Source organism: Embiotoca jacksoni, unplaced genomic scaffold (genome assembly GCF_022577435.1).
Source record: "Embiotoca jacksoni isolate LCO1_2020_lvr unplaced genomic scaffold, fEmbJac1.0.p SCAF_22, whole genome shotgun sequence".
In the NCBI taxonomy this organism is placed as follows: Eukaryota; Metazoa; Chordata; class Actinopteri; family Embiotocidae; genus Embiotoca; species Embiotoca jacksoni.
Window position 1 is genome coordinate 1277182 of NW_027185363.1, and position 23395 is coordinate 1300576.

At 42.9% G+C, this 23395-nt stretch overlaps 1 protein-coding gene across 1 annotated transcript in view; it reads left to right on the plus strand.

The window, feature by feature from the left end:
- Positions 1–21553, plus strand: part of LOC138202812 (receptor-type tyrosine-protein phosphatase S-like) — a 69266-nt gene extending 47713 nt beyond the window's left edge. Inside the window, exons 12-36 of the mRNA XM_069157095.1 lie at positions 128–272; positions 2419–2736; positions 2866–3059; positions 3203–3229; positions 3469–3586; positions 3776–4438; positions 5189–5283; positions 6147–6400; positions 6708–6795; positions 7023–7241; positions 8460–8617; positions 9380–9394; positions 9626–9738; positions 11429–11526; positions 11799–11922; positions 12394–12569; positions 12769–12888; positions 13679–13833; positions 14461–14746; positions 15509–15687; positions 16164–16290; positions 16396–16521; positions 17309–17463; positions 17636–17771; positions 18774–21553. Coding sequence (XP_069013196.1) covers positions 128–272; positions 2419–2736; positions 2866–3059; positions 3203–3229; positions 3469–3586; positions 3776–4438; positions 5189–5283; positions 6147–6400; positions 6708–6795; positions 7023–7241; positions 8460–8617; positions 9380–9394; positions 9626–9738; positions 11429–11526; positions 11799–11922; positions 12394–12569; positions 12769–12888; positions 13679–13833; positions 14461–14746; positions 15509–15687; positions 16164–16290; positions 16396–16521; positions 17309–17463; positions 17636–17771; positions 18774–18842 — 4158 coding nt within the window. The 3' untranslated portion in view covers positions 18843–21553. The remainder of the gene's footprint in view (positions 1–127; positions 273–2418; positions 2737–2865; positions 3060–3202; positions 3230–3468; positions 3587–3775; positions 4439–5188; positions 5284–6146; positions 6401–6707; positions 6796–7022; positions 7242–8459; positions 8618–9379; positions 9395–9625; positions 9739–11428; positions 11527–11798; positions 11923–12393; positions 12570–12768; positions 12889–13678; positions 13834–14460; positions 14747–15508; positions 15688–16163; positions 16291–16395; positions 16522–17308; positions 17464–17635; positions 17772–18773) is intronic.
- Positions 21554–23395: the final 1842 nt, after the last annotated feature.

Below are 23395 nucleotides of genomic sequence, written 5' to 3' on the forward strand. Positions count from 1 at the left end.
TGCGGTGACTTTCTCTCTCTCTCCAACTTTTCTTTGATGTTTTCTTTTTGACTCCTCTCATCCCTCCCACCCTCCCTCTTGTCACCTCACCTCTCCGTCCTCCGCTCCTCTCTCTTCTCTCTCATAGGAGAAGCTGACCTTTGCGCCGAGGAATTCTTACACCGTGGAAGGTCTGAAAGCGAATACCGAGTACTCCTTCTCCCTGGCCGCCATCTCGAACAAAGGCATTGGAGCTTTCACTAATGAACTGGTCCAGAGGACGTCACAAGCCAGTACGTCTCAGTTCAGCTGGGGTCATATACTCTCCCTGCACGCACACACTTACACACACACAGGTTGCACAAATTTTAAATGTGTCATATTTCACTCTTGTGCAGAAAATGTCATGTAAATGTTTTGCCCTCTAAACACACACACACACACACACACACACACACACACACACACACACACACACACACACACACACACACACACACACACACACACACACACACACAGCTCATAGCAGTGCGTTGTCCTCAGCTCCTGACCTGGTAAAAAAAACCTGGGAACCATCTCCGCATCTCTCCGTGCGTCTCGTTTATCAACCCATCTGTCTGACCCCCCCGTCCCCCCATCCATCCATCTACATTTGACTGTGCCTTTCTTCATCCGCTCAGCCTCTCTCTTTCGCACACAGCCAAAACATCATGACAGATGGAGATGGAGCACTGATTAATGTTTCACTCTTCCTTTTCTTTGCCCTCCTTTCACTTTTTTTTCTGCTTTATCAGTGTCTAATGTCTTTGAAAGGGTGAAACTGTCTGCCACTTATTGGCTAAGAGCCAGTGGTGAGGAGCATTAAAGGATGGTGGTTAGCCTGCAATGTTGACAGGTAAGTGCTGGCCAGTCTGTATCTTATCCATGCTGAACTTGGATTCTCTCTTGTCTCATTTTCTCTGTTATTTTCTTTTCTGCACAATCGCTGATAGCCGACAAGAGTCAAATAAGTTCCACTATATCAAGTCATTTTATATCTACTTTGAAGAGAAGAAGAGATAACAGAGAAAACGATACAAGGATAACAATTTATAAAGTAGCTGTGGTTGAGAAAAAGTCCTACACTTCGAGGCGCTGTGTTTCTTCAGTGGTAAGTTTTTGTCAAGTATTTACAATCTAGGCAGACGAGAGCTGAGTTCAAAATGTGCTAAACGCTTTCAGTCTTTACCCCCATAAAGAAAGAGAGACCAAGGTGGTACACCGCAGTGGGTGGCAAAGAAGGGGGTGGTATTCAGGAAAAGGAAGGTGCTAGATAAGCAGTGTATTTCATGCAGCAGAATTCATTTCCCAGGGAGGTTATGTGCGCTTTGTTATCGCCAAGCTTTGGTGCACATCTAGATTGTCCCCTGAGGCCAACAGAACAGTGGCTGTACGGCTGAGTGGATAGATACTTGAACCTGTCAGCTATGACTATTACACCCACACACATGCTACACACTCCCGAGCTCAAACACCTCGGCCAGACACCTGGGCCACATTGGCCTTTGTGTGTGTGTGTTACTTAAATGGCATCATATAGGGTGAGTAATACCTGCGCTTTGTACATCTGTGGTGGAGAAGGTTTGTGTTTTGTGTTTGTTTCTCTACTCATGTTTGTCACAGTAAATATCCAAGCCTACTTTTGATTCAATTCTAGTGTGCAATTCATCATTCTAGCCTGACTTTCAATATCCGTCTGAGTGCCTTTCTTTCCCAGGATCCCTGTGCTTTTGTTGTTGTTTTTTTTAACCTGCCTCCTAAATCCTTTTGGCCTTGTGTGATATCTGTTTTAGTTTGTTTTATCTTCCTGCTGTGAAGCCCAAGACCTTCACGTAGTCAGCAGTGGAAAGTCTCACACCACTCTATTATCCCGAGGACTCAAGGATTATGCCACCATGGTGGCTGCTGTTGTGAAATGTATATATTTGTCTGTGCTCCCGTGCGGTGAGCTGTGCATTCCTGCTTCAGAGAGAAAGACTGACTTTATTTTTTTTTTCATTCATAAATCTGGATCCTTTTATACCACAAGCTCCAGCCAGAAGATAAAATATAATCACTGGCTATCGGATGCACATTCTCCTTGGGTATAATTAAGTTGTCCACTCAGGGTCGATACTCGTGTCTCTGGTTTATTTCATTAGGCTCTAAGCCTAACATTATGCCTTTACATTACATGGTTGCTCCCCTTTTTTTGCCTGAGTCATGTATGTCCCAGTGTTATCTCTTTCACTTCAGTTTACCTTCATTTCTTATTGTTTCCTCTTTTTTTTTTTTTTTTTATCCTTATCTCCTATCCTTTTGCTTGTATTTTTCCCCTTTCTTGCTTTTTCATTCCTGTGCTCTTGGGTCTCTCCTAAACTCTTTGCCAACTGCTCTCCTTGCCCCTTGTCCAATCAGAGCCCTCCGCCGCACCAGAGGGTGTGTCCTGCGAGAGTGCCAGCTCCACCTCGCTGAGAGTAAGTTGGAGGCCACCTCCAATGGAGGGCCTGAATGGCGAGTTGGCAGGTTATGAGCTGAAGCACCAGAGAGTTTCTGGGGCAGGAGGCGGTGGTCAGGGCCTGGAGGTGAAAGGGCTTCCTATCCCAGCCCAGCAAGGGCAGACAGAGGTAGTGGGGCTGGAGAAATGGAGCTGGTACAACATCACCATGGCAGCCACCACTGCCAAGGGGACTGGACCCAACAGCCCAGCTGTACTATGCAGAACAGACGAGGATGGTAAGAGTGAGAGCTAGAGATCAGTTCTAAACGGTATTGATTCTTTAGTTGATTATTTACTCGCTGGACATTTGGTCACTTAATTAATTCTGCATTTGGCCATGTGTGTCTGTGTGTGTGCGTGATTAGTTCCTGGTGCAGCCCCTCGTCAGGTGGACGTCCAGCCTCTCAACTCCTCAGCACTTAGAGTCACATGGCGTTCAGTGTTGCCACGGTTGCGGCAAGGCCAGATCCGTGGCTACCAGGTGCATTTCAACCGTGCAGAAAGCGGTGAATCACGCAACCTTCCCCGGATCAAAGACCTGTTATTGGATGAGTCTCAGGTGACATCATAAGTGAATATTTAAATTATTAAATGATGTTCATCTATTACATCCTTAAACTTCCTCTCCTTTGGGTCCTTTGACTCACTCCTTCTCTCGTCTGTCTCGGCTGCCTGCGGGGCGTGTCTCGTCTGTGGGATAAGATGGAGGAGGATGACTCGACTCAATATGTGAGTGCAGACTCCCCATTCTCTTTTCATTATAAATGAACTCTCTATTAATAAATACGGCACAATGCTGTCAATTCATTACAATTTTCATTAAGTTTGACCACCACAGATTTGATTAGCCTCTGTTATTTCACTTTTTGATTATTTCTTCCTGATGCATATTTGTTGTTGTATTATTTGGAATTGAAAGGGATAAGTTTGCAGTATTTGATGGTGCTAATGTGTGTTTTCTCCTTCAGGAGCTGATTTTGGGAGGTCTTAAAGCAGAGACTTTGTACTCTGTCTCTGTGGCTGCGTATACTACCAAAGGGGATGGAGCACACAGCAAAGCCAAGCTGGTGCAGACCCCAGGGATTGGTAAGCATATATCTCTATACAGTGCACAGTTCAGTGCACTGGATTTAGTGGCATACTCAAAAATTGATCTTACAGTGAGCTGCACCAGGAGACAGCAGTAGATAAATTATAATTATCTTACAAGATTGAAATGATATATGTCCTGATTTATGTATTCTGATTTTCCACTGCCCACACTTTCATTTTCAGTGCCCGGCCCCCCCTCCCTTTGGGTGCGTCCAGGATCAGGTCCATCAGTGGTGGTGCGGTGGGCTCCTCCGCTAGAATGCTCTGAGTCAGGTTCTGATAGCCGTGGGGCCCCAGTGGAAATCCAGGGCTACCACCTACAGTTTGGCCTGAAGAATACCTCTCTAGACACCACAATGGATTTCACGAGCCGCGAGAAAAACTTCACTGTCGAAAACCTCTCCCCAGGCTCCTCCTACGTCTTTGTCCTTTCAGCAAAGAGCCGAGCGGGCTACGGAGATGTAGTGCTGCAGGAAATAACAGTTCCCATGTTTCCACCCGTAGGACACCCCACAATATCTGACTTTTATAACGCCACTTGCTGCTCCCTACAGTTCTCCTGGTTGCCTCTTGCCTCAGAAGAGGGTAACGGTGTCATTACAGAGTACACTATAGCTTACAAAGAGGCTGCAGGCTCCAAACCCTCTGCTGACCAAGCCCCCTACGCCTTACCAGCCCTTTCTGCTCCCCCATGGCTGATCACACTACCAGCGAGTGAGTCCAGCTACACCATCCTGGGCCTCAATCACAGCACATCCTACGAGGTGCAGCTCAGAGCCCACAACAAGGCAGGGCCAGGCCCCTTCAGCCCACCTCTGGTGTGCCTCACCCTGGCCTTTGAAACAGGTAGGGCTGGCCTCAGGCCTTGGGAACACCATTCAGCTTCTAAGCACTGGTTCAACTTCACATCTCCCCTTGCTGTGGATTTCACTCCAAAACACTAAACTAAATGAAGTCTGGGCCAGTTCTTACAGGTCTGCCTTTCACCAGTCCACCTCAGAGAAGTTGAGAACTGCAAAGTCGGGTGGAACACGACTACTCCCCCCAATCTCCTCCACTCACTCACTTATACCTCCATCACCTACCCTTCACAACCAGTGGAAGCAGGCTGAATGTTAATGGATGTTTGCTTCGAGAGCACTGCTTATCACAAACCCTCAGGTAAAAGTCAATACAGAGCTTGAATATACAGTATCTAATAGAGAAGGTAAGTGTTCAGTCTGATTTGAAGTGAAAACGGGCGTCTGGTGCGGTATCTGCAGGTAAGCTCTTTTATCTGATAGACCTTCACTGCCACCTTTTCCGAAGCCTTTGCTGACATGTTGAATTCTGAGTTGAACAAACACAGCCTTACACTCCGACAACGTGGCATGTCACATTCCTGCAGCCAATCTGTCTGTTACTTCTACTTACTACTCTCTCATTCACTTTCCTCATCACCTGCCCATCCTCCTAACCATCATGTATCCTTACCCCCTTAACAGATCACACTGTTCTCCATTTTTACAGGTTTGCACTGGGAAAGCAGAGGATCGGTTGATTTGAATAAGATGCTTATCACGAGTGACTTTTTTGTTTGTTTGTTTGCTTCCCCAGATGTGCCGAGGAATTTCTCTGTCCACCTGGCAACTAAGACCAGTGTTCTTCTGACATGGGAGTTTCCAGAGAGCAGCAACTCCTATCGCTTTACTGTATGTCATATTATGATGTAACATTTGCAGAGTCCTCATGCTTTATAAAACCTGGCTTTTTAGTAGTTTTCTGTATTTTTAGTATGCATGACTCCAACCTGAATAGTACTTCCGACAGTGGATATATATACCCCTGAGCATATATAGTTCCACCCACAGAGGGCTGGCTTTATGTAAAATTCTATGAACTATGAATTAAATACCAATGAACATTTACTATATGTTGCCAAAGCCGCCCACATGCACCTCACTAATCAACATGTATCTCATTTACTTAATTCAGGGAAAAAAAGTTTATAGTAGTTATCTACTCTGCTATTTTTTGGCTGGGCCCAGTAACTTCCTGGAGTTTCCATTGGTTGCCAGGCTACTGGTCCTGGCCAAAAATAGTTTGGCACATAATCTGTCACCAAAACAATGATGTGTCATTTTCAAACTTAGTTTTTTGTGTGGATTAAACAAAGAAGATGAATCTCGTTAATTTAGAGGCAGTTTTTTCACTGTTGGACAGAGCCAGGTTAGCTGTTTTGTCCCTGCATCTATTATTTATGCTAAAATAATCTGGTTGGCCTTTGGCTCTATCTTTATTTTTACAGTAGGTGTGGTATTGATTTTCTCATCTAACTCTTGCAAGAAAATTAATTAATATATTTAAAAATTTTCCCTTCAAATATGGTGCAAACTGCCCAACAAACCCTTGAAAGCTTTATTCAGGGTTGCCAAGGTTGTGTACTGATAAATAAATAAATTTATTTTGGCAGCTTTAAAGTACTCTAGGATATCATTAACACACTTTATATAAATTAGCATCCATGCCTTTGACTTTATTATTGTCTTCTCATCAACCTTTTTCCTCCTTCCAGGTGGAGTATAACCGTCAGAAAATGGAGGTGGACGCTCGCCTAAGAAAGGCAGTCATCCCGAACCTTCAGCCTGACACCAGCTATGACTTTAAAATCACCGCTCCTGAGGGCAACATGGGAGGCCTCCGCCACCGCATTACCGCCAAGACATCCCCACCGATCACTATCCGCCGCCCTGAGATCGACCACACCCGTGACACTGAAACCACTGTCACAATAATTTTGCCATCGTTGGAAACTCGCACTCCTGTCAAGTGAGACTGAAAGATTGCGTTTTAGATGTCCATGAAATCGGCGCCATGTCTTCTGTAGCCATGACAACTATTTCAATCATCTGACTTACTGCTGTATTGAAATCATCCGCCTCGCTGTTCTTCAGTCAGACGATTACATCCTGCAACAATGGGGGGCATGATGATAACAGTACATGACTGATAAGATGTTAAGATACCGCTGTGTAGTGCAACAAGTTGCCAGGGAAACATGAAAATAGTTAGCGACCGTTTGTTATTGTGTGAGTGCAGCTGGTGTTATGTTATTCATCCTCTTTTGCTCCCACAGGAATGTTTATGTTGTTGTGGTTCCGCTGCGAAAAGCCCGCGGCGTCATCAGACACCTCAAGAGCCCAGATGAAATGGACCTAGAGGAGGTGAGAACCACAACAATGATGGCACCCACCGATGTCTGAGCCTGGAAGGGGGAAAAGACCTATAAACACACACACACAATCCCATCTCTAAACACTCTTGGCAATGCTTACCCTTTTTATTTCAATATCAGTGTTTAAACATTAGTCATCGATATTGGAAAGTCTAATTTTTCTTGTCGGTATCTTCTCCCTGTCTGTTGTCTTCCTCTTCTCTCTCCATCTCACAGCTGTTAAAAGACATCAGTCAAAGGCAGAGGGATTCTCGACAGCAGAAGCAGGTGGACCTGCGCAGGGCTTACTTCACAGCCCGTTTCACACCTGCCACCCTACCGGCCTTCTTCACCCTGGGGGACCAGCTGGACTACGGAGGCTTTGAGAACCGAGCTCTGGAGCCCGGCCAGGAGTACGTCTTCTTCATCCTGGCTGAGCTGAACTCCACAACCGGGGTACGAGAGCCACTACGTCCCGTCTCTTTCCCTTTGTTGTTTTATAACCACTCCCTCTTTGCCCCCCCCACGCCTGTGTTTCCCTGCCGCAGGCTGTCACTATACATCGTAATCAATATGGCCTGGCTGCTAAAACAATAAAATTCCCGTCAGTCAAAGTGTTGTAAGCAAAAGGCAATAACCTTCACGTTCCTCCATCACCACCGCTAATAAAGAGTGAGTGTACCTACTGTGGCAGTGGAAGAGATATTACCTTGTGCTCTGCTGGTTTTGTATGTGCATTTAAATTGGAAAAGACATAAATATACAACTTGAATTTAACTTGATTTTTGTTTCTTTTTTTTTTATTATTAGATTTTTTTTTCTTTTTTTATAAGGATTGCTTTTAGCCCAAGAGATGCTCTTCAAAAGACCTTCTTAACTAACAAGAAGGCAACAGTTAAAACATCAATAAGCTTATGTACATTCTTTAAATGTTGTCTTTAATGTCAAAGACAGATCAAATATAATCTCACACACGTATGCACATGGTCTGCACTAATACAGCATTTTATCACCATAGCAGTCTCAAAGCGCTTTACACCGCTTACCACTCAAAAAAACGCTCACACAATAATAGCAACACAGCTGCCCTGTGAAGGTACTTGCCTACCATCAGGAGCAAATTAGGGTTCGGTGTCTTGCCGAAGGACACTGCAGCATATAGACAGAAGAAACGAGGGATACTATTATGATCATAGGGTAACCAGCCCTTTCATAAAAATAAGTCATGCTTGAATGTTTACTTAAAAAATAAATTAAAAAAAGAGCGTTAGATTTCATTATACACCTTTTTTCCTGGCTCATAGTTTGTGGAATTGTTGTACTGAATAACCTAATTCAGTACAACAATTTACCCTTTTAGAGTTGCTTTTAATGTGTGATTTAAATTGTCTTGACTGTTATTGATGGATTTTAATGTGACTAATGTTGTGTGATTTATACTTTTATAATGTTGCTTTGATCACTTTAACCTGTAAAGTGTCTTTGAGTATCTTGAAAAGCGCAATACAAATATAATGTATTGTTATTAATGTCAGCTGTTCATGTTATTATATCTCCCGAGAAAAGTAAAACCCTCGGAGACGCCATGTTAATGATCATTTATCAACAAAAACACCAGCACTTCCAGGGTCTTACACAATTTTCCTGGCTCTGTTCCTGCATGTTTGTTTACAGAAGATGTACGTGGCCAGCCCTTATACAGACCCAGTGATTGCCCCGGACTCAGACCCGCAGCCCTTTGATGCAGGTGATGGTCTGATCTGGGTGGTGGGACCCGTCCTGGCTGTCGTCTTCATCATCTGCATCGTTATCGCCATCCTCCTTTACAAAAAGTGAGTGGGTCGAACTTCATAAAAACAAAATGTCACTACTCAGACTGTTGGGTACACCAGGTAAATGCCAAAGCAAGCTTTGATTATGACCTGTGGAGGATAAGACTGGCTTTATTCTATATTTTTCACAATATCAATAACTGGCCTTTTTGTGGCTCTCAGCCCAAACCCATTCACACTTCCAGAATATGTAAATGTTAAATGTCCCACAGATAAGTGAGACATTCATCTAAAACATCTGGGCCCTGTAATTTTCAACAAACACTTCTCAAATGAGTGCCAATAATGTCTTCGTTGGGGACAATTTTCAGCATTGGATTTGCTTTTCGAGTGAGTGCTTACAGCAGCAGGACTGTGTATGATGGGCTGACTCAGAGTAAACTACAGTGCCAATGCTAATTGTAATTAAATAACATGTCACCCAGTGTGACTCACTGATGTGTTTTACACAACATACATCGTCTGGTGCTTGTGTTCTGCTTGCGGCTGCCGCTGATGTTCCCTGAACCAGATTTGTTTAATCTTCAGTTGCTCTCCCACAAATACAAAAATTTCATCAAATTTGTTCCAATTTAGAAGTTCGTTCTGCCCTCAGACAGCCGTCAAACAGTCCGACCCCGCTGTAGGCCTGTGATATGTGCTGCAAGCCATCAGGCTTTTGAATACAAATGCAAGATATTGATTTTGGTCTCTAACAGCCTGTCTGTTTCCTTCCTTTTCTTCCTCTAATTATTCCTCGCCTTGCTCTTGTTTCACTGGAAGCAGCAAACCTGACAGGTAAGATTAAGCCAATGTCAAGCTCTTTGTTCGTTTTAACCCGCAGTAATTACATGATACCAGCTGTTGTACGGGAAACTTATACAAAGCTGTAAAACACCATATCTTTTAATGCACTATTTACTTGAATCAAGTAGTCATGCTAATGATGTGTCAGCAGTGAGTCTGGTTTTCTGTCCCTGGTTGTTTGCATGTGCTAATTGCTCATTTGACTTTTCGGTGTCTGAGCAGCAAGCGCAAAGACTCTGAACCGGGAACCAAGAGCCTGTTGAGCAACGCAGAGATGATGGCCCATCACCCAACAGACCCAGTGGAGATGAGGCGCATCAACTTCCAGACGCCTGGTAAGAAGCACCCAAACACACACTTTGTATTTGCATAATAGAGTCTACTTCCAATTGCTTACTGTTTAAATGAAATATTCATGCAACTAATTTTATCCTTGGTAAGAATAGGCAGACAAGATTTCGAAATTTCGCCTCCGCTTCACAGCCAACATGTACCTGGCAGCTTCCTAAGATCAAAATGGCCGCTGCCCAGGTAGTACAGTCAGTGCTGAGTCATAACGGTGTGACAAAATCTGATCATCTCCACTCGCCCACATTCCACATGCCAAGCTGCAGATAGCAGCACCAGAACAGACACAAATCTGTTTCATCAGTCTTGTATGTTTAGAGCTCAAAATGATACATCAAAAGGTGTGTTGTGGGTTACTTGTGGTCATTTGTAAAGGAATTGGTTCTGTTTTCACCAGTATAGCAAACTAAAGCCCAACTTTGAAGTAACTCTGTGGATTTTCCCGCTCCACACCCCCTGCCGAGTGAGATCTAACAACACAGCTGTGTTGGCCGTGGCACCGGGCCGATAACGCTTCGCTTTCACTTCTTCCACTCTGGAAACAACATCCAAATAACTCATGACCTGAAGGAATTTAATCACTGTTCTCAGTATATTTTCATGGTTGCAGTTTATAGAAACGTTACAAAGTCTTTGTTGAAAAGGTGGCGAGATGTGCCACCATGGAGAAAGGTTAGCGGCTGCCAGGATGCACATAAAAGGTCAAAGAGACTACATTTTTTTTTAATCAGTAGATGAAGAGTTTTATTTTTACATCTTCCAAAGAAAAACCCCACATATATCGCACGCCGGCTTTCATCATCACAATTTTTTTATCTCGTGGTGCAGGAACCTTGAAGCTCCCTCCTCGCCCACTTCTCCTCTCTTGTGCTTTTGAGATGCTCGGCACCGATGAAATTTGTTTTCAACAAAACCGTCTGATGCTATCTGAGGTCATCTTGGTCGTGACAGGAGCATTTTGTCGTGGTTACCTGTGGGGTGTTGCAGTGCCAGTGTGCAGAGGAAAATAAGCATTGAGCTGAGCCTCGGTTTGATGGCAGCAGAAGAATGACTGAAATGCTTTCCCTGGGGCATCGACATGAATAATGTTTCAAGAAACATCAAAGATGCATTCTGACTTTGGCATTATGGATTGTGTTTATTGTACAAATAGCAGTGTTACTTTGATTTATTGTTGCACCCATTTGCTTTCCGAATCGAGAGTGGATTTCTATCGCTTCTCTTTTCTCACTCCAGCTGTGCAAAGAAATGACTGTAGGAGGCATAGGTTTCTTCCTCTGTATGTGTGTGTGTGTGTGTGTGTGTGTGTGTGTGTGTGTGTGTGTGTGTGTGTGTGTGTGTGTGTGTGTGTGTGTGTGTGTGTGTGTGCAACCCTCCTAATTAGTGTTCTGTGTGTGTGTTTGTTTTCTCTGAGTCGCTGCTTCTCTGATCAGAGAAAGCAATTTATCAAAGAAAAACAATTTACAAACAACTCTCGCCTCACTTTGTCCTCGCACATGGATCAAAATTGATTTTCTGCCTCAGCATGTTCCTTAATGATATGTGATGTTGTCTGATTGTATAATTATCTTCACATCTTTGCATATGAGTGATGTCGACCTGCAGTAATTTGGGTTATTCAGCTTTAGTGTGCATCTCCTCGGACCCGGTGCACCTCTGACCCTTGTTGTATTGTAGGAATGATGAGCCATCCTCCCATACCCATCAGCGAGCTGGCTGAGCACATCGAGCTGTTGAAAGCTAACGACAACCTGAGACTCTCCCAGGAGTACGAGGTGAGAATTGCATTATCATCCCATATAAGTAAAGACATAACATCCCTATTTTTTAGAGATGTTAAGCCTGTTAAGGCTTCGATTCATAAAGCAAATGTGATTTGACTTTTGTTTATCTGTTTGCAGGCTTATATGTTCATGATTTATTTAGTAGTGCAATTCATTGCTGTAACTTGCCCACATTACCAAGCACTCTCTTTCCATTATCCTAAAATGCATTATGAAAATATACCGCCCCACAAAATGAATGTGTCTTTGCCGCTTCTTTCCAGTCGATCGACCCCAGTCAGCAGTTCACCTGGGAACACTCCAACCTGGAGGTTAACAAGCCCAAAAACCGCTACGCTAACGTCATCGCATACGACCACACCAGAGTCATCCTGACTCCCATTGAAGGTGAGGATTAGCTGGAAATGAGTCTCAAGTTAAAGATGTTTAGAGTTTCCGATGGGAGAGCATATTCGAGTTCAGGGGGTGTGTGTGTGGGGGAGGGGGGGGGGGGGTTTGGTAGAGCAGCGTGATGGATGAAATCTGAAATTGCAAACAGTGCTGGAGACCGGCTGTGTGCAGCGACATGAGACTGACAAACAGCGCGAGTGCATTCAAGTGCAGCCAGCACTCCTCCAGAACAAGAACGAGGGGAATGGATTTGATCTGGAGCTCATGAATTTACGGCAACAGAGTCTTGTTTGTTTGTTTGTTTGTTGTCGTCCGCTAGTCATCCAGCAGCCTGCCTTTCGGAGGCCACGGCTGCCAGAAACAACCAATTCTTTAGATCGTTTGATGTCGTACACCAAGGTTAATTTATTATGCCTCCTTATGCAGATTGCAGTTTAACATGAGTCTCACAAGTGTCTCGTTTTGCAGGTATCCTTGGAAGCGATTACATCAACGCCAACTACATTGATGGCTACAGGAAGCAGAATGCATACATCGCTACCCAGGGCCCACTGGCGGAAACGTTCGGGGACTTCTGGAGGATGGTGTGGGAGCAGCGGGCCGCCTCTGTCGTCATGATGACTCGTCTGGAGGAGAAGTCACGGGTAGGAAAGCAGGCCCTCACCCACTGACCCTCATCCACAATTTTCATTACCTGAAGTGTCTGCCTTAGCTGCAATTTATAGTTGAAAAGTCTGTGTGTAAACAAATCTGATCAGAGTGAACAAGAGTGTTGCTTTTGTCCTGTCTGAAAACAGTCATAGCAGTAGAAACAATGATGCTGTTTTTCCTTTATCCTTGCAGATAAAGTGTGATCAGTACTGGCCAAGTCGTGGCACAGAGACATATGGGATGATTCAGGTCTCTCTGCTGGACACAATGGAGCTGGCCACTTTCTGCGTTCGCACCTTTTCACTGCATAAGGTAAATTATTTTGCTCTTTTTTTTTCTCCCTCTTCAAGCGTCCTGTTCCATCTGTATCCACCCTTACCTCATCGCTCTGCCCTCACCTCTATTAACTTCACTGCCATATCCACTGCAAACTGCTTTGATCTCTCAAGCTTGCACTTTGGAACCAGGAGCAACTGGAGTAATCATGAGTTTCCTCCGTCACAGAGCGAGCGGCGCATGTGGACACATGTAGGATAATAGATTAGTCTGGGCTGCGTGGAGCGTTCAAACCAGGCCAGCCTCCCCGTGTCAGGCGCTGAGATTTGATCGCTGTTGGAAGCAGAGCAGTTTCTTATAGCACAGGGCTAATCTAGGACCATCAGACTGGCGTACCTCTGTGGCCTACTTACAAACACAGAAACTAGGCCAACTGTAGCTTCCAAATGTAGCACCGCTTCTCTACATTTTTGTTGATGTGTTGTGAAACGTCAAGTTAGGAGAAATGTCATACAGTAGAAAGTATTGCATATAAAATATTCAGAACTGAGAGTCTTTTTTTGTAGAGAAGGTACAGTGTATAGGATTTTCTATTATTTATGATCTTTTCAAATCCGCCTACTACTGAAAGGAATTATAAAGGAGTCGTGATTAACAGAGAAATTTCTGAGTACCGTTTACTCAATCAAATTTTCTATTCCCTTGTGATTCAATAATAATGACGCTAGCAAACAAACAAGACTCTGTTGCCGTAAATTCATGATGTGCGTACAGACAGTTATGACTTCTGTAAAGTATAATTTTTCCTTCCTGTTTCTAATATCAGAGTGGAAACAGTGAGAGGAGAGAGGTGCGTCAGTTCCAGTTCACGGCCTGGCCAGATCATGGTGTGCCAGAGTATCCCACCCCCTTCCTCAACTTCCTCCGCAGGGTCAAAGCATGCAACCCTCCTGATGCCGGACCCATCATTGCTCACTGCAGGTACGCACACATACAAGTTTATCTTTCTCGTAGAGAGTTAAATGCGAAGATCGGTGCTATTTTCATCATGACTGTGAAGTTTCAGTGAGGTAATGGTTAATTTAGCAGCTAGCCTGACTCAATGCAAATGTGAGAAAATCCGGCACTAAGTCACACTTCGGTACAAAAACCGAAGTGTACAAATGGAAAGGTGTGGATTTGTGGGTGGTAATATTGGGAACAGCTTCTTTGCCAAGCGCAACACTAAACTCCCTGCAGTCACCATTGTTTGAATCCTCCTGGTGAGAAGATTTCATCACTGCACCTGGCCAAGAAGTAGTCCAGTGCATATTAACTAACCTAACCTAGTTAACTGAAGTTTTTGATTTTTACACTTCAATTCTTTACACTTCAATTTGAAATGTGTTAATTAGTGAGCTCCAGAAGAGCTGTTAGTCTAGTTAATTTTGAGTCTTCGGGCTAAATTTAGCTAATCAGCTTTAGCTTCACATTTATCGGACAGACCTGAGAGGAGTACTTTTCTGATCTAACTCTCAGCCAGAAAGCCAAAAAAAAAATTCACTAAATGTTGAATTATTCCTATTAAATGAAATATAAAAAAAAAAAAAATATCTCCCACTCTATCAGTGCTGGTGTTGGTCGCACTGGCTGCTTTATCGTCATCGATGCCATGCTGGAGCGCATTCGACACGAGCGCACTGTGGACATCTACGGTCACGTGACCCTGATGCGCTCCCAGAGGAACTACATGGTGCAAACAGAAGACCAATACAGCTTCATACACGAGTCCCTGCTGGAGGCTGTGGCCTGCGGGAACACTGAGGTGGCCGCCAGGAGTCTGTACTCCTACATGCAGAAGCTGTCCAAGGTGGAGAGTGGAGAGCATGTCACCGGCATGGAGCTAGAGTTTAAGGTAGGGACGAGGCCAGGGGCAGTTTCGCATGGCTGCAAAGTATTAAAATGAAATGGATGGAAAATATTGTGGCATAATAAATTATATTCTGATATTTTAAAAAGTACTGTAGCATAGAAACTTGGGCTTGAAATGAAAAAAAAAATGTCTGTTTACAATGTCACTGGCTGCGTGTGTATGTGAGAGGTTAAACTAGAGTCCATTGTTGCCTCTAAAATCATTCCTGAATATATTTTTAGAGGTATGAAAAGATTACACCACTGAGGATTTGGCAACAAAAAAAAAAAGGCAAAGATTAATAAAGCTGAAACAATTAGTCAATTTAATTGATTGGTCAGTGTCCCGAAAATTTCAAAGACTTAGTATGTGTTCTAAAATGTGTGTTTTCTGTTTGTCTTGCTTCTTTGACACAAATTTTATTATTTGGGGTTTGGATTGTTGATTTAACAAAATAAAAAATAAAAAATTTAAATGTCACCTTGGGCTCTGGGAAACTTGGGAAACAAGTAAACTATTTTCTACCATTTTTGGACAAATAAATTAATCAAATAATAGAGAAAATATTGGGCAGATTAATCTATATTAAATGTAGTTGCAGCCCTAAAGATTATAGCTACTGCTTCATTCACGACCCAGTGGGTCCCAAATCATCCAGAACATCTTGCATTCTAGCATGAAAAATCAATTGTGATTTGCTCGATAATATCATTTGAAGTTAAAAAAAAAAGATTTATCCTACATGCTCATTTTCTCTCCATCTAGCGACTGGCAAACACCAAAGCCCACACGTCCCGGTTTGTCACAGCCAACCTGCCTTGCAACAAATTCAAGAACCGACTGGTCAACATCATGCCCTATGAAACGACTCGCGTGTGTCTCCAGCCAATCAGAGGCCTGGAGGGCTCCGACTACATCAACGCCAGTTACATCGACGGATACAGGTATGTTTTCCTCCTGCGAACACTAATATGACCTGACCCTCCCGCCCCCTCCTCTCCCCCCGTCCTCCGATGATGATGACTTGATGAGTGAATGGGTTGGATAGGTTTTCACCACACTGCTCTCACCTGTCACGTCCTGTCAGATCTGTCATTACTGTATACATGCGCCCACTGTTTGTCTCAGTGCTTCGGTCCCTGTGAAGGGGACGCACGCTGACGACTTTCTGATGATTCAGGCATTCATAGCAAAGCATTCATTCGTACGCACATGTTTTGAGTGTTCCTCTTTTTGCCTGAGGCCTGACCCCCTTTTCAGTCTGATGCTTGACAGATGAAGAAACATGGAGCATGAAGGGAGGAGGAGGCTACATAATGTGTGTGTGTGTGTGTGTGTGTGTGTGTGTGTGTGTGTGTGTGTGTGTGTGTGTGTGTGTGTGTGTGTGTGTGTGTGTGTGTGTGTGTGTGTGTGTGTGTAGGCAGCAGAGAGGCTACATTGCCACCCAGGGTCCACTGGCTGAGACAACAGAGGACTTCTGGAGGATGCTGTGGGAACACAACTCCACCATAGTAGTCATGCTGACTAAGTTGAGAGAAATGGGACGGGTACGGAGAAAATAAAACGCACACACACAAAGTGCAACAAATAAAAGGTCTTGTAACGTTTCAGTTCAGTTCAATCAATACTTTTTTTGTGTTCTGCTCTGTCAGGAGAAGTGTCATCAGTACTGGCCCGCCGAGCGCTCAGCCAGGTATCAATACTTTGTGGTGGATCCCATGGCGGAGTACAACATGCCTCAGTACATCCTCCGAGAGTTCAAAGTTACAGATGCCAGGGTGGGTTCACACTGTCTGGGAGTTTAAAGACGTGTTCTCCTGTGCAACATCTCGCTCCTTGACTGTTTTCGACTCTGTTCCATCAGCGCTGTAGGAAGTCAGTGGCGCAGAGCATGTCCTATCGACCTGTGGTGTGTGTTGGTTTGTGTGTGTTTTGTATGTGAATGCGTGTACACAACAGATCAGCATTATTGACAAGACGTTGCGGATTACTCATTCAACTGTGCTGTCTCCAGATTACCTTGACAGCGGGTGTGTGTGTGTGTGTGTGTGTGTGTGTGTGTGTGCGTGCGTGCGTGCGTGCGTGCGTGCGTGTGTGTGTGTGTGTGTGTGCGTGCGTGCACGTTCACGCGCACTCATGTGCCTGTCATAGATAACTCCAGTTAAGCCTGTCCTGCACTGACGCCACGTTGACAGATGCTCTATTGATCTCCATTAAAGGGGAGTCAGAAAGGCTGAGCAGAAGAGAAAAGATGTAATTGCCTACTGAGTGGCTGACAATAGCAGACGTACTGACGTTGAAGCTTTAAGTTAACCACAGCCACTGATCCAGGGTCAGGTAACAGTAATCATTAGAAGGAAAAAAGGATATTGCCTGGCAACGTCTCACTCCTCAATCAATACAGCAAGACAAAGCTCAGTAAATAGTCATTTTGAAATCCTTACTTTGCATAAACAGTAACTATATATTTTATTATAAACACTTTGACGTGTGGAAAAGATGTTAGATCGACTTTCAGGTCAACTTTGTCTTTTCATTGTTTTTACCACTTCCACACTCCTTCAGGATGGCCAGTCACGAACGGTGCGTCAGTTCCAGTTCACTGATTGGCCAGAGCAGGGTGTGCCCAAATCTGGGGAGGGCTTCATCGATTTCATTGGCCAAGTGCACAAAACCAAGGAGCAGTTTGGCCAGGATGGACCAATCAGCGTTCACTGCAGGTAAGCAGTTGTTCCAGCTCGTGAAAAAACTTGACATTGTTAATTAAAATACATTTTAATTTAACTCTCGATTGCACAATGACTGCAGCAGCTTTGTCAAAGTGTAGCACTTTGTTATCAGAGGTGTGACACACTGTAAAACTCAGGTAAATGCTTTCCTTTATGGCTGCAGTGCTGGCGTGGGGCGGACAGGTGTCTTCATCACTCTGAGTATTGTCCTGGAGAGGATGCGTTACGAAGGGGCGGTGGACATCTTCCAGACTGTCAAAATGCTGCGGACACAGAGACCAGCCATGGTGCAGACTGAGGTAAAAACCGATTGGTTAAGCATTGTAGAGACACAGTGACAGTACAGGTACAGCACAGTAATGGTGCTGGTCGAAGCAATCCTTCTTTTACTTTAATATTATATTAAAGGTGACCTGCTGCCACTTGTGACAATTTGATTATATAAAGGAAAGTTTACCTGCATTAAACTTTGGGCTCTTGTTTTACACTTGGCCAACAGCGGCGGCAGGTGCAACACAAGTATCTTTACTACTGTCTCACCGACTCAATTTTCAATGTTTCCATCCAACCCAGGTTATTTGAATAGCAAATCTAGTTCCACCCATAAACTGAGGAGTGACCAGGTGCTTTGTTGGTGCATTTTTTTTTTTTATCTTGACACAGCTGAAAGCAATTCCCCGATTGAAACTGAAGTTAAATCATTTAAATTGGAATTTGAATTTCCCAACTTGAATAGCATAAAAAAAATTTATTTGAAAAACATAATTGCATTGAAAAACTGAATCTGAGGAGCATCATTTTAAATTGAATCTATTAAATTCATAAGTGAATTTCAATAAACTTGAAACTGAATGTTATATGATAAAATTGCAATATTTTTTTCTGAAACTGCCGTCTCAAATCTGTAATACTCCCACATTCAGCTCTCACAATTCAAATTCAGATCTTGAAATTCAGTCTCAGTTTGTGTCTCACACATCTCGGTCTTTGAGGAATAACCATAGAGTGCAGAATCACAGAACTCCTTTTTGGCTAATCAGAACGTTGTGTAGCACTGAAGGCAGAGTGTGAATGTCAATTTGTAAACATGACATGCTCTGCTTGTTATGCATATTCATAATTGAATTTTTCAGATATGACACTCAGCATTCCCAACATAAAGTCAGGATCCAACAATCTTTCCAAAATATCAGCTTTGAAATGAACTCTAGATAGGTGTTTTGAGCAGTCATGCAGGAAACAGGAAGTTCATATCTCTTCATGGCTAATGTAAAAAAATTTTGTCCTTCTATCTCACCCAGGATGAATACCAGTTCTGCTACCAGGCTGCCCTCGAGTACCTGGGTAGCTTCGACCACTATGCAACGTAAGAGAAGAGACAACCATGCATCCATCTTTCTGCTTCGAGGTCCACCAACAAACCAACAAGTGACACAAGGGAAAGACGGCCTGAAATAACGTGAACATTGAACCTTTTTTTCCGGGAGCAAGATTCAAAGACGAATTATACACCAACAAGGACAAAAAGCAACAAAAACGGCAAACAAGAAATCTCTGTCTAGCAGCACCCACGCTCATCAGGAGTCTCCCTGAGGAACCGGTGGGTGTGGAGACTATCCATGTGTAATCCATATAACTTACCTCAGTGTTCCAGTGTGAAGGACGTATAATACATGTGTGTTGTGGTCAGCTATCTCCAATATGAACCAGTGAAATACAAATGGCTTCTGAAAAGGAATTATGATACTCTATGTGTATAAAATAGAAAAAGATTTAAAAAAAAAATAAAAATAAAAATAAAAAAACACACAAAGAGCCTGGATATTTGCTGCACCCTCAATGGGCTTTTTATCCTCAACTTTGTATCTATTGGTTTGGTGTACTAAAGGGGTTACAAAGTGTAAAGGTGAACATTTCTATGTGTCTGTTAGTCTATTTCAAAGGTGTCTACTGCTACCACAGGTAGTCCTGTAGTTTAAAGCAAAAGACTAGGTTATGCCGCAGCAGAAGCCTACAGTATGGACTCACCACCCCGAGGACTGTTGGAGAACCATGTGGATGCTCATTTACCCCAATGCACAGTGCCAAGAGAAACCATGCAGCGTGAACATGAACTGTGGCCTATAAGGAGAGATGGCTCCTTCTGTCATCCAGCATAACACAAAGCCAGACTAGAGACCGCTCTTAAAATATGGTAAAAGATCAGTTCTCTCACACACACGCACGCACGCACACACGCACGCACGCGCACGCACGCACGCACGCACACTCTCAATCGAGTCCTCACTGAGTAACAGCTCTCCTCAGGGCAGTGATTAGAGCCCACCATATCCTTTACTGGGCTTACACTTGTAGTCCAGTGCACTCTTCATTCAACAAAGCTTGCTTGCTATTTGCGTAGTCCTTGTTCATCCTCCGGCTCCGCTCCTCTTGATGTCAGTCCCATTGTTTCAGTTCAGCAGTGGCTCACTGAAAGAGAAGCTCATGAAAGAAGTCAATTTCTTTCACTCAAGTTTTAAAGCAGTCCATTTCTGTAGATTTTTGTGTTTTTACTGTATGTCTCTGCCTTATGCTGACTTTTTCTTTTCTTGTGTTTCAACACGCTGCTTAAACACTCATGCATTGTGTGCTAAACTTTCATTGTTGTACGTTATCTTCACTTGAGGATGAAAGTTGTTTCCTGATTATCTTCCTCCGCTGAAGCATCCCTACTTGAATTGCACCACTTTGCAGTTAAATCCTTCTCATATATTTTTTGCAAGTCAAGGCTACTGGCAGCGAAAGATAATGACAGAAATCCAGAAAATATTCAGAGCCAGTGGTGAATTGCTCACTTTCAGCAGTCCTCTCCCCCCTTTTCCCACCTCCATTTAAACCACATTAAAATGTCTCTCTCTCTGTTCCCTCTGTATAGAACATCCCGACTTTACCAATTGATGTTTTCCCCCTCTGTCTAACTCCAGTACAAATACACAAGTCCTTGATATCAGTGTATATCTTTTCTTAATTTGACATATTATCATAATTGGTCCCACGTCGTGATTAAAGAGCACAGCGATGTTCCGTTCTATCAGACATCTTGGGCAAATTCAACAATTTTGTACATACAGTCAATCATTGGAGTCCTATACAGTACAGTTGCATACGTCTGAGCACAAGATATAATGTGGGATTGGATGTGATGTAGTACTTATTGTCGCAAAAAAGCCTTATTGTTATTGTTCACTTTGTCATATTTATTTCATATGATTTTTAAAGATATTTATTATTCTATTTTGTTACTTTTTACTTTTGTTTTTATTTATTTGAGATTTATAGCAATTATAACCGCAAACGATGTTGTTTACTTGTTTCTTTTGCGAGCCAATGTTAAAGTATGATATTGTCATAGTTTGTTTTCATTTTTAATGGTCAGTTTTGGTGCTTTTTTTTATTTGCTTTACTATTATAAAGTATGCCCTCTGTGTAGGGTGCTATTTGATACTGATTACTGATGTCCAACTAGTTAGCTAGAGATGTACAATAGAGGCAGAACTAGTTTAAGTTTACAGTGACGCCCTTTTGATGCCCTCCTCCCACTCAACCTACATAGCAACAGCAGCAGTGGGATCATAGCAACAGAGCCCACTGGGATAGGTGTAAAAGGGCATCAGAGAAATTAGATGTATAGAGCAGACTTCTCAGTGAAAACCTCCTGACAAGCTGCTGATGTTTAGTTTGCCTGGAAGCACATGGTAGCAAGTGTATTTTTGACAGAGAAAGGGTAAGAATTGCCTAGCTACACACTTTACACACCTTCAAAAGTTATTGTTTGAATCTGAAATTATTCTCATACAAACTCTATGTGTGGTCCAGAAGTCTTGACAATGTTTGACATATATGAAATATGTTATTCCTTCGATTTTTAATGGATTATTGTGTCAAGAGAAATATAAAAGGAACACACAAAAACATGATAAGAAATGTATTGAGGGCCAGCTCTGATGATGCCATCCCCCTCACTTATGTACCTGTTCTTTCCTTTCAAACCATAGATGTAGATATTGTATCTTGACTTTGTATTAAAAGCAGGATGATTGGATATACAGCACAATGAGCTGCTTGATTCCTGTTTTGTTTTGTTTTGTTTGTTGTCTTTTTGTGTTATTCACTACTTGTCCACTAGATGGGACCAAAGTAAGTAAGTAAAACTACAGTAAGAATTAACTTGTCTCTGTGTCCAGCTTTTGCAAAGTGCACTGCAAACAAAATAACACTCAGAGAATGTTTGAAAATTTTTATTCATTCATTTAATTTTTTTGCAGTGCACTTGAATTGTTACCTTTTTTTTTAGTTAGATTGGTAACACTAAATTATGTTGCATTCTGCTGAAAATAAGTTTTTTTTAAATATATAATGACAGGCTGGAATCTACACTGTGACTTTTGTCAAGCCAATCAAGCAACAACACACATCATATAGAGTAGATGGCAGAGATGGAGAACATTGCCTTGACCACAGCCTTTTGGTCATGTGAGGATTAAAATACTCTACATTTTGTTATCCCTGGCATTAAACTTCATTGTTAACATTCTAAATTGTATTTAACCACAAATAATAACATAAAGAAATAGTTTGACATTTGGCACCCAGACAAGAAGCTCGGTGCCATTCTTGGCTGAGCAGCAGTACTGGAAGCAAGAGGGAAAATGATACCCTGGCTATTTACAAAATCAGCCTCATACTGTAACCCTCCTGTAAAACCCATGTGTCACACTTCAGGTTTCATACTGATGAAACAAACTGAATGTAATGTGTTAATTGGTGAGTTGTTGTTTTCTCACAAACACTACACAAAGCAGGAACCAGAAACCATCCCTCAGTCAATGAATGATGAAAACATCATATTTTCTGTATCTCTGTTGTATCAGTGACTGCTGTTTGCTTACGATTAGGAGATGTAGACATGAGGGATGTTGCTCCTTGCATCAATGGTGGTGTGTTTTGAGGGCGGTGTGGCACACATCCATACAACAGGAGTTGTAATTAGCTGTAATTCACAAATAATGAAACTCCTCTGATCTCAGCAGAGCTCCACACGTGTTTTCGTTTTCAGTACCATATTCATGATGTAGAAGAGTTCTTCTGCCTGTGCAGTGTTCACATACAGCACCATCATCCTCTTTGTTTTTGACTGTGGTCTGATATGAACGGCTGCTGCACATGAGGAGGAAGAGTACAACACCAGGTGTTCCTTATCGCTGTGTACCCAGAAAAAATGCATTATTCCCAGCAAGAAACTGGTTTGTAACATTTCCTCAGGATTGTGAATTGTATAACTGGATAGCCACAGAAAGGAAAGGTCTCTTATAACATTTAGTATTTAGTCATTCTGAGTCTCTGGCTGAAGGTGGTTTTGATTAAGGTAGTTGAGACTTTTGATGTCGTCCACCCTCAGGCTTTTGCCCCAACAGACCACCACATTCAAAATGGCGCGACACCAGAGACTCATAAAATATCTGTAACATGGTGCCACAAACACTGAAGAAGGGAGAGCTGACTCTGGCCCTTCCTGTAGAGTGATGCAAAGTTCCTGTTCCTGTCCTTTTTTGCTGTTCCAGTGGAACCCCAGGTATTGGTAGACCATCTTCACCATCTCTCCCCTAAAACGGAGTAGAAGTCTTGGACCTCCAGAAGTCTACCACCAGCTCATGTTTTTTGCTGATGTCAAGCTGCAGATAGTTCAGCTTACACAAGTCCACAAATTTGTCCACTTTGAGACACTTCCTCCCTGCTGACACATTCAACAACTGCAGTCATTGAATAACTTTGCTAAATGGCAGTACGTACTTCCTTGTATTCTATCAGAAAAACATTTCTTTGTAAGTAACAGGAGACAAAACACAGGAACAGGAAGAAAAAAGGCATATGTAGATTGTGTTGT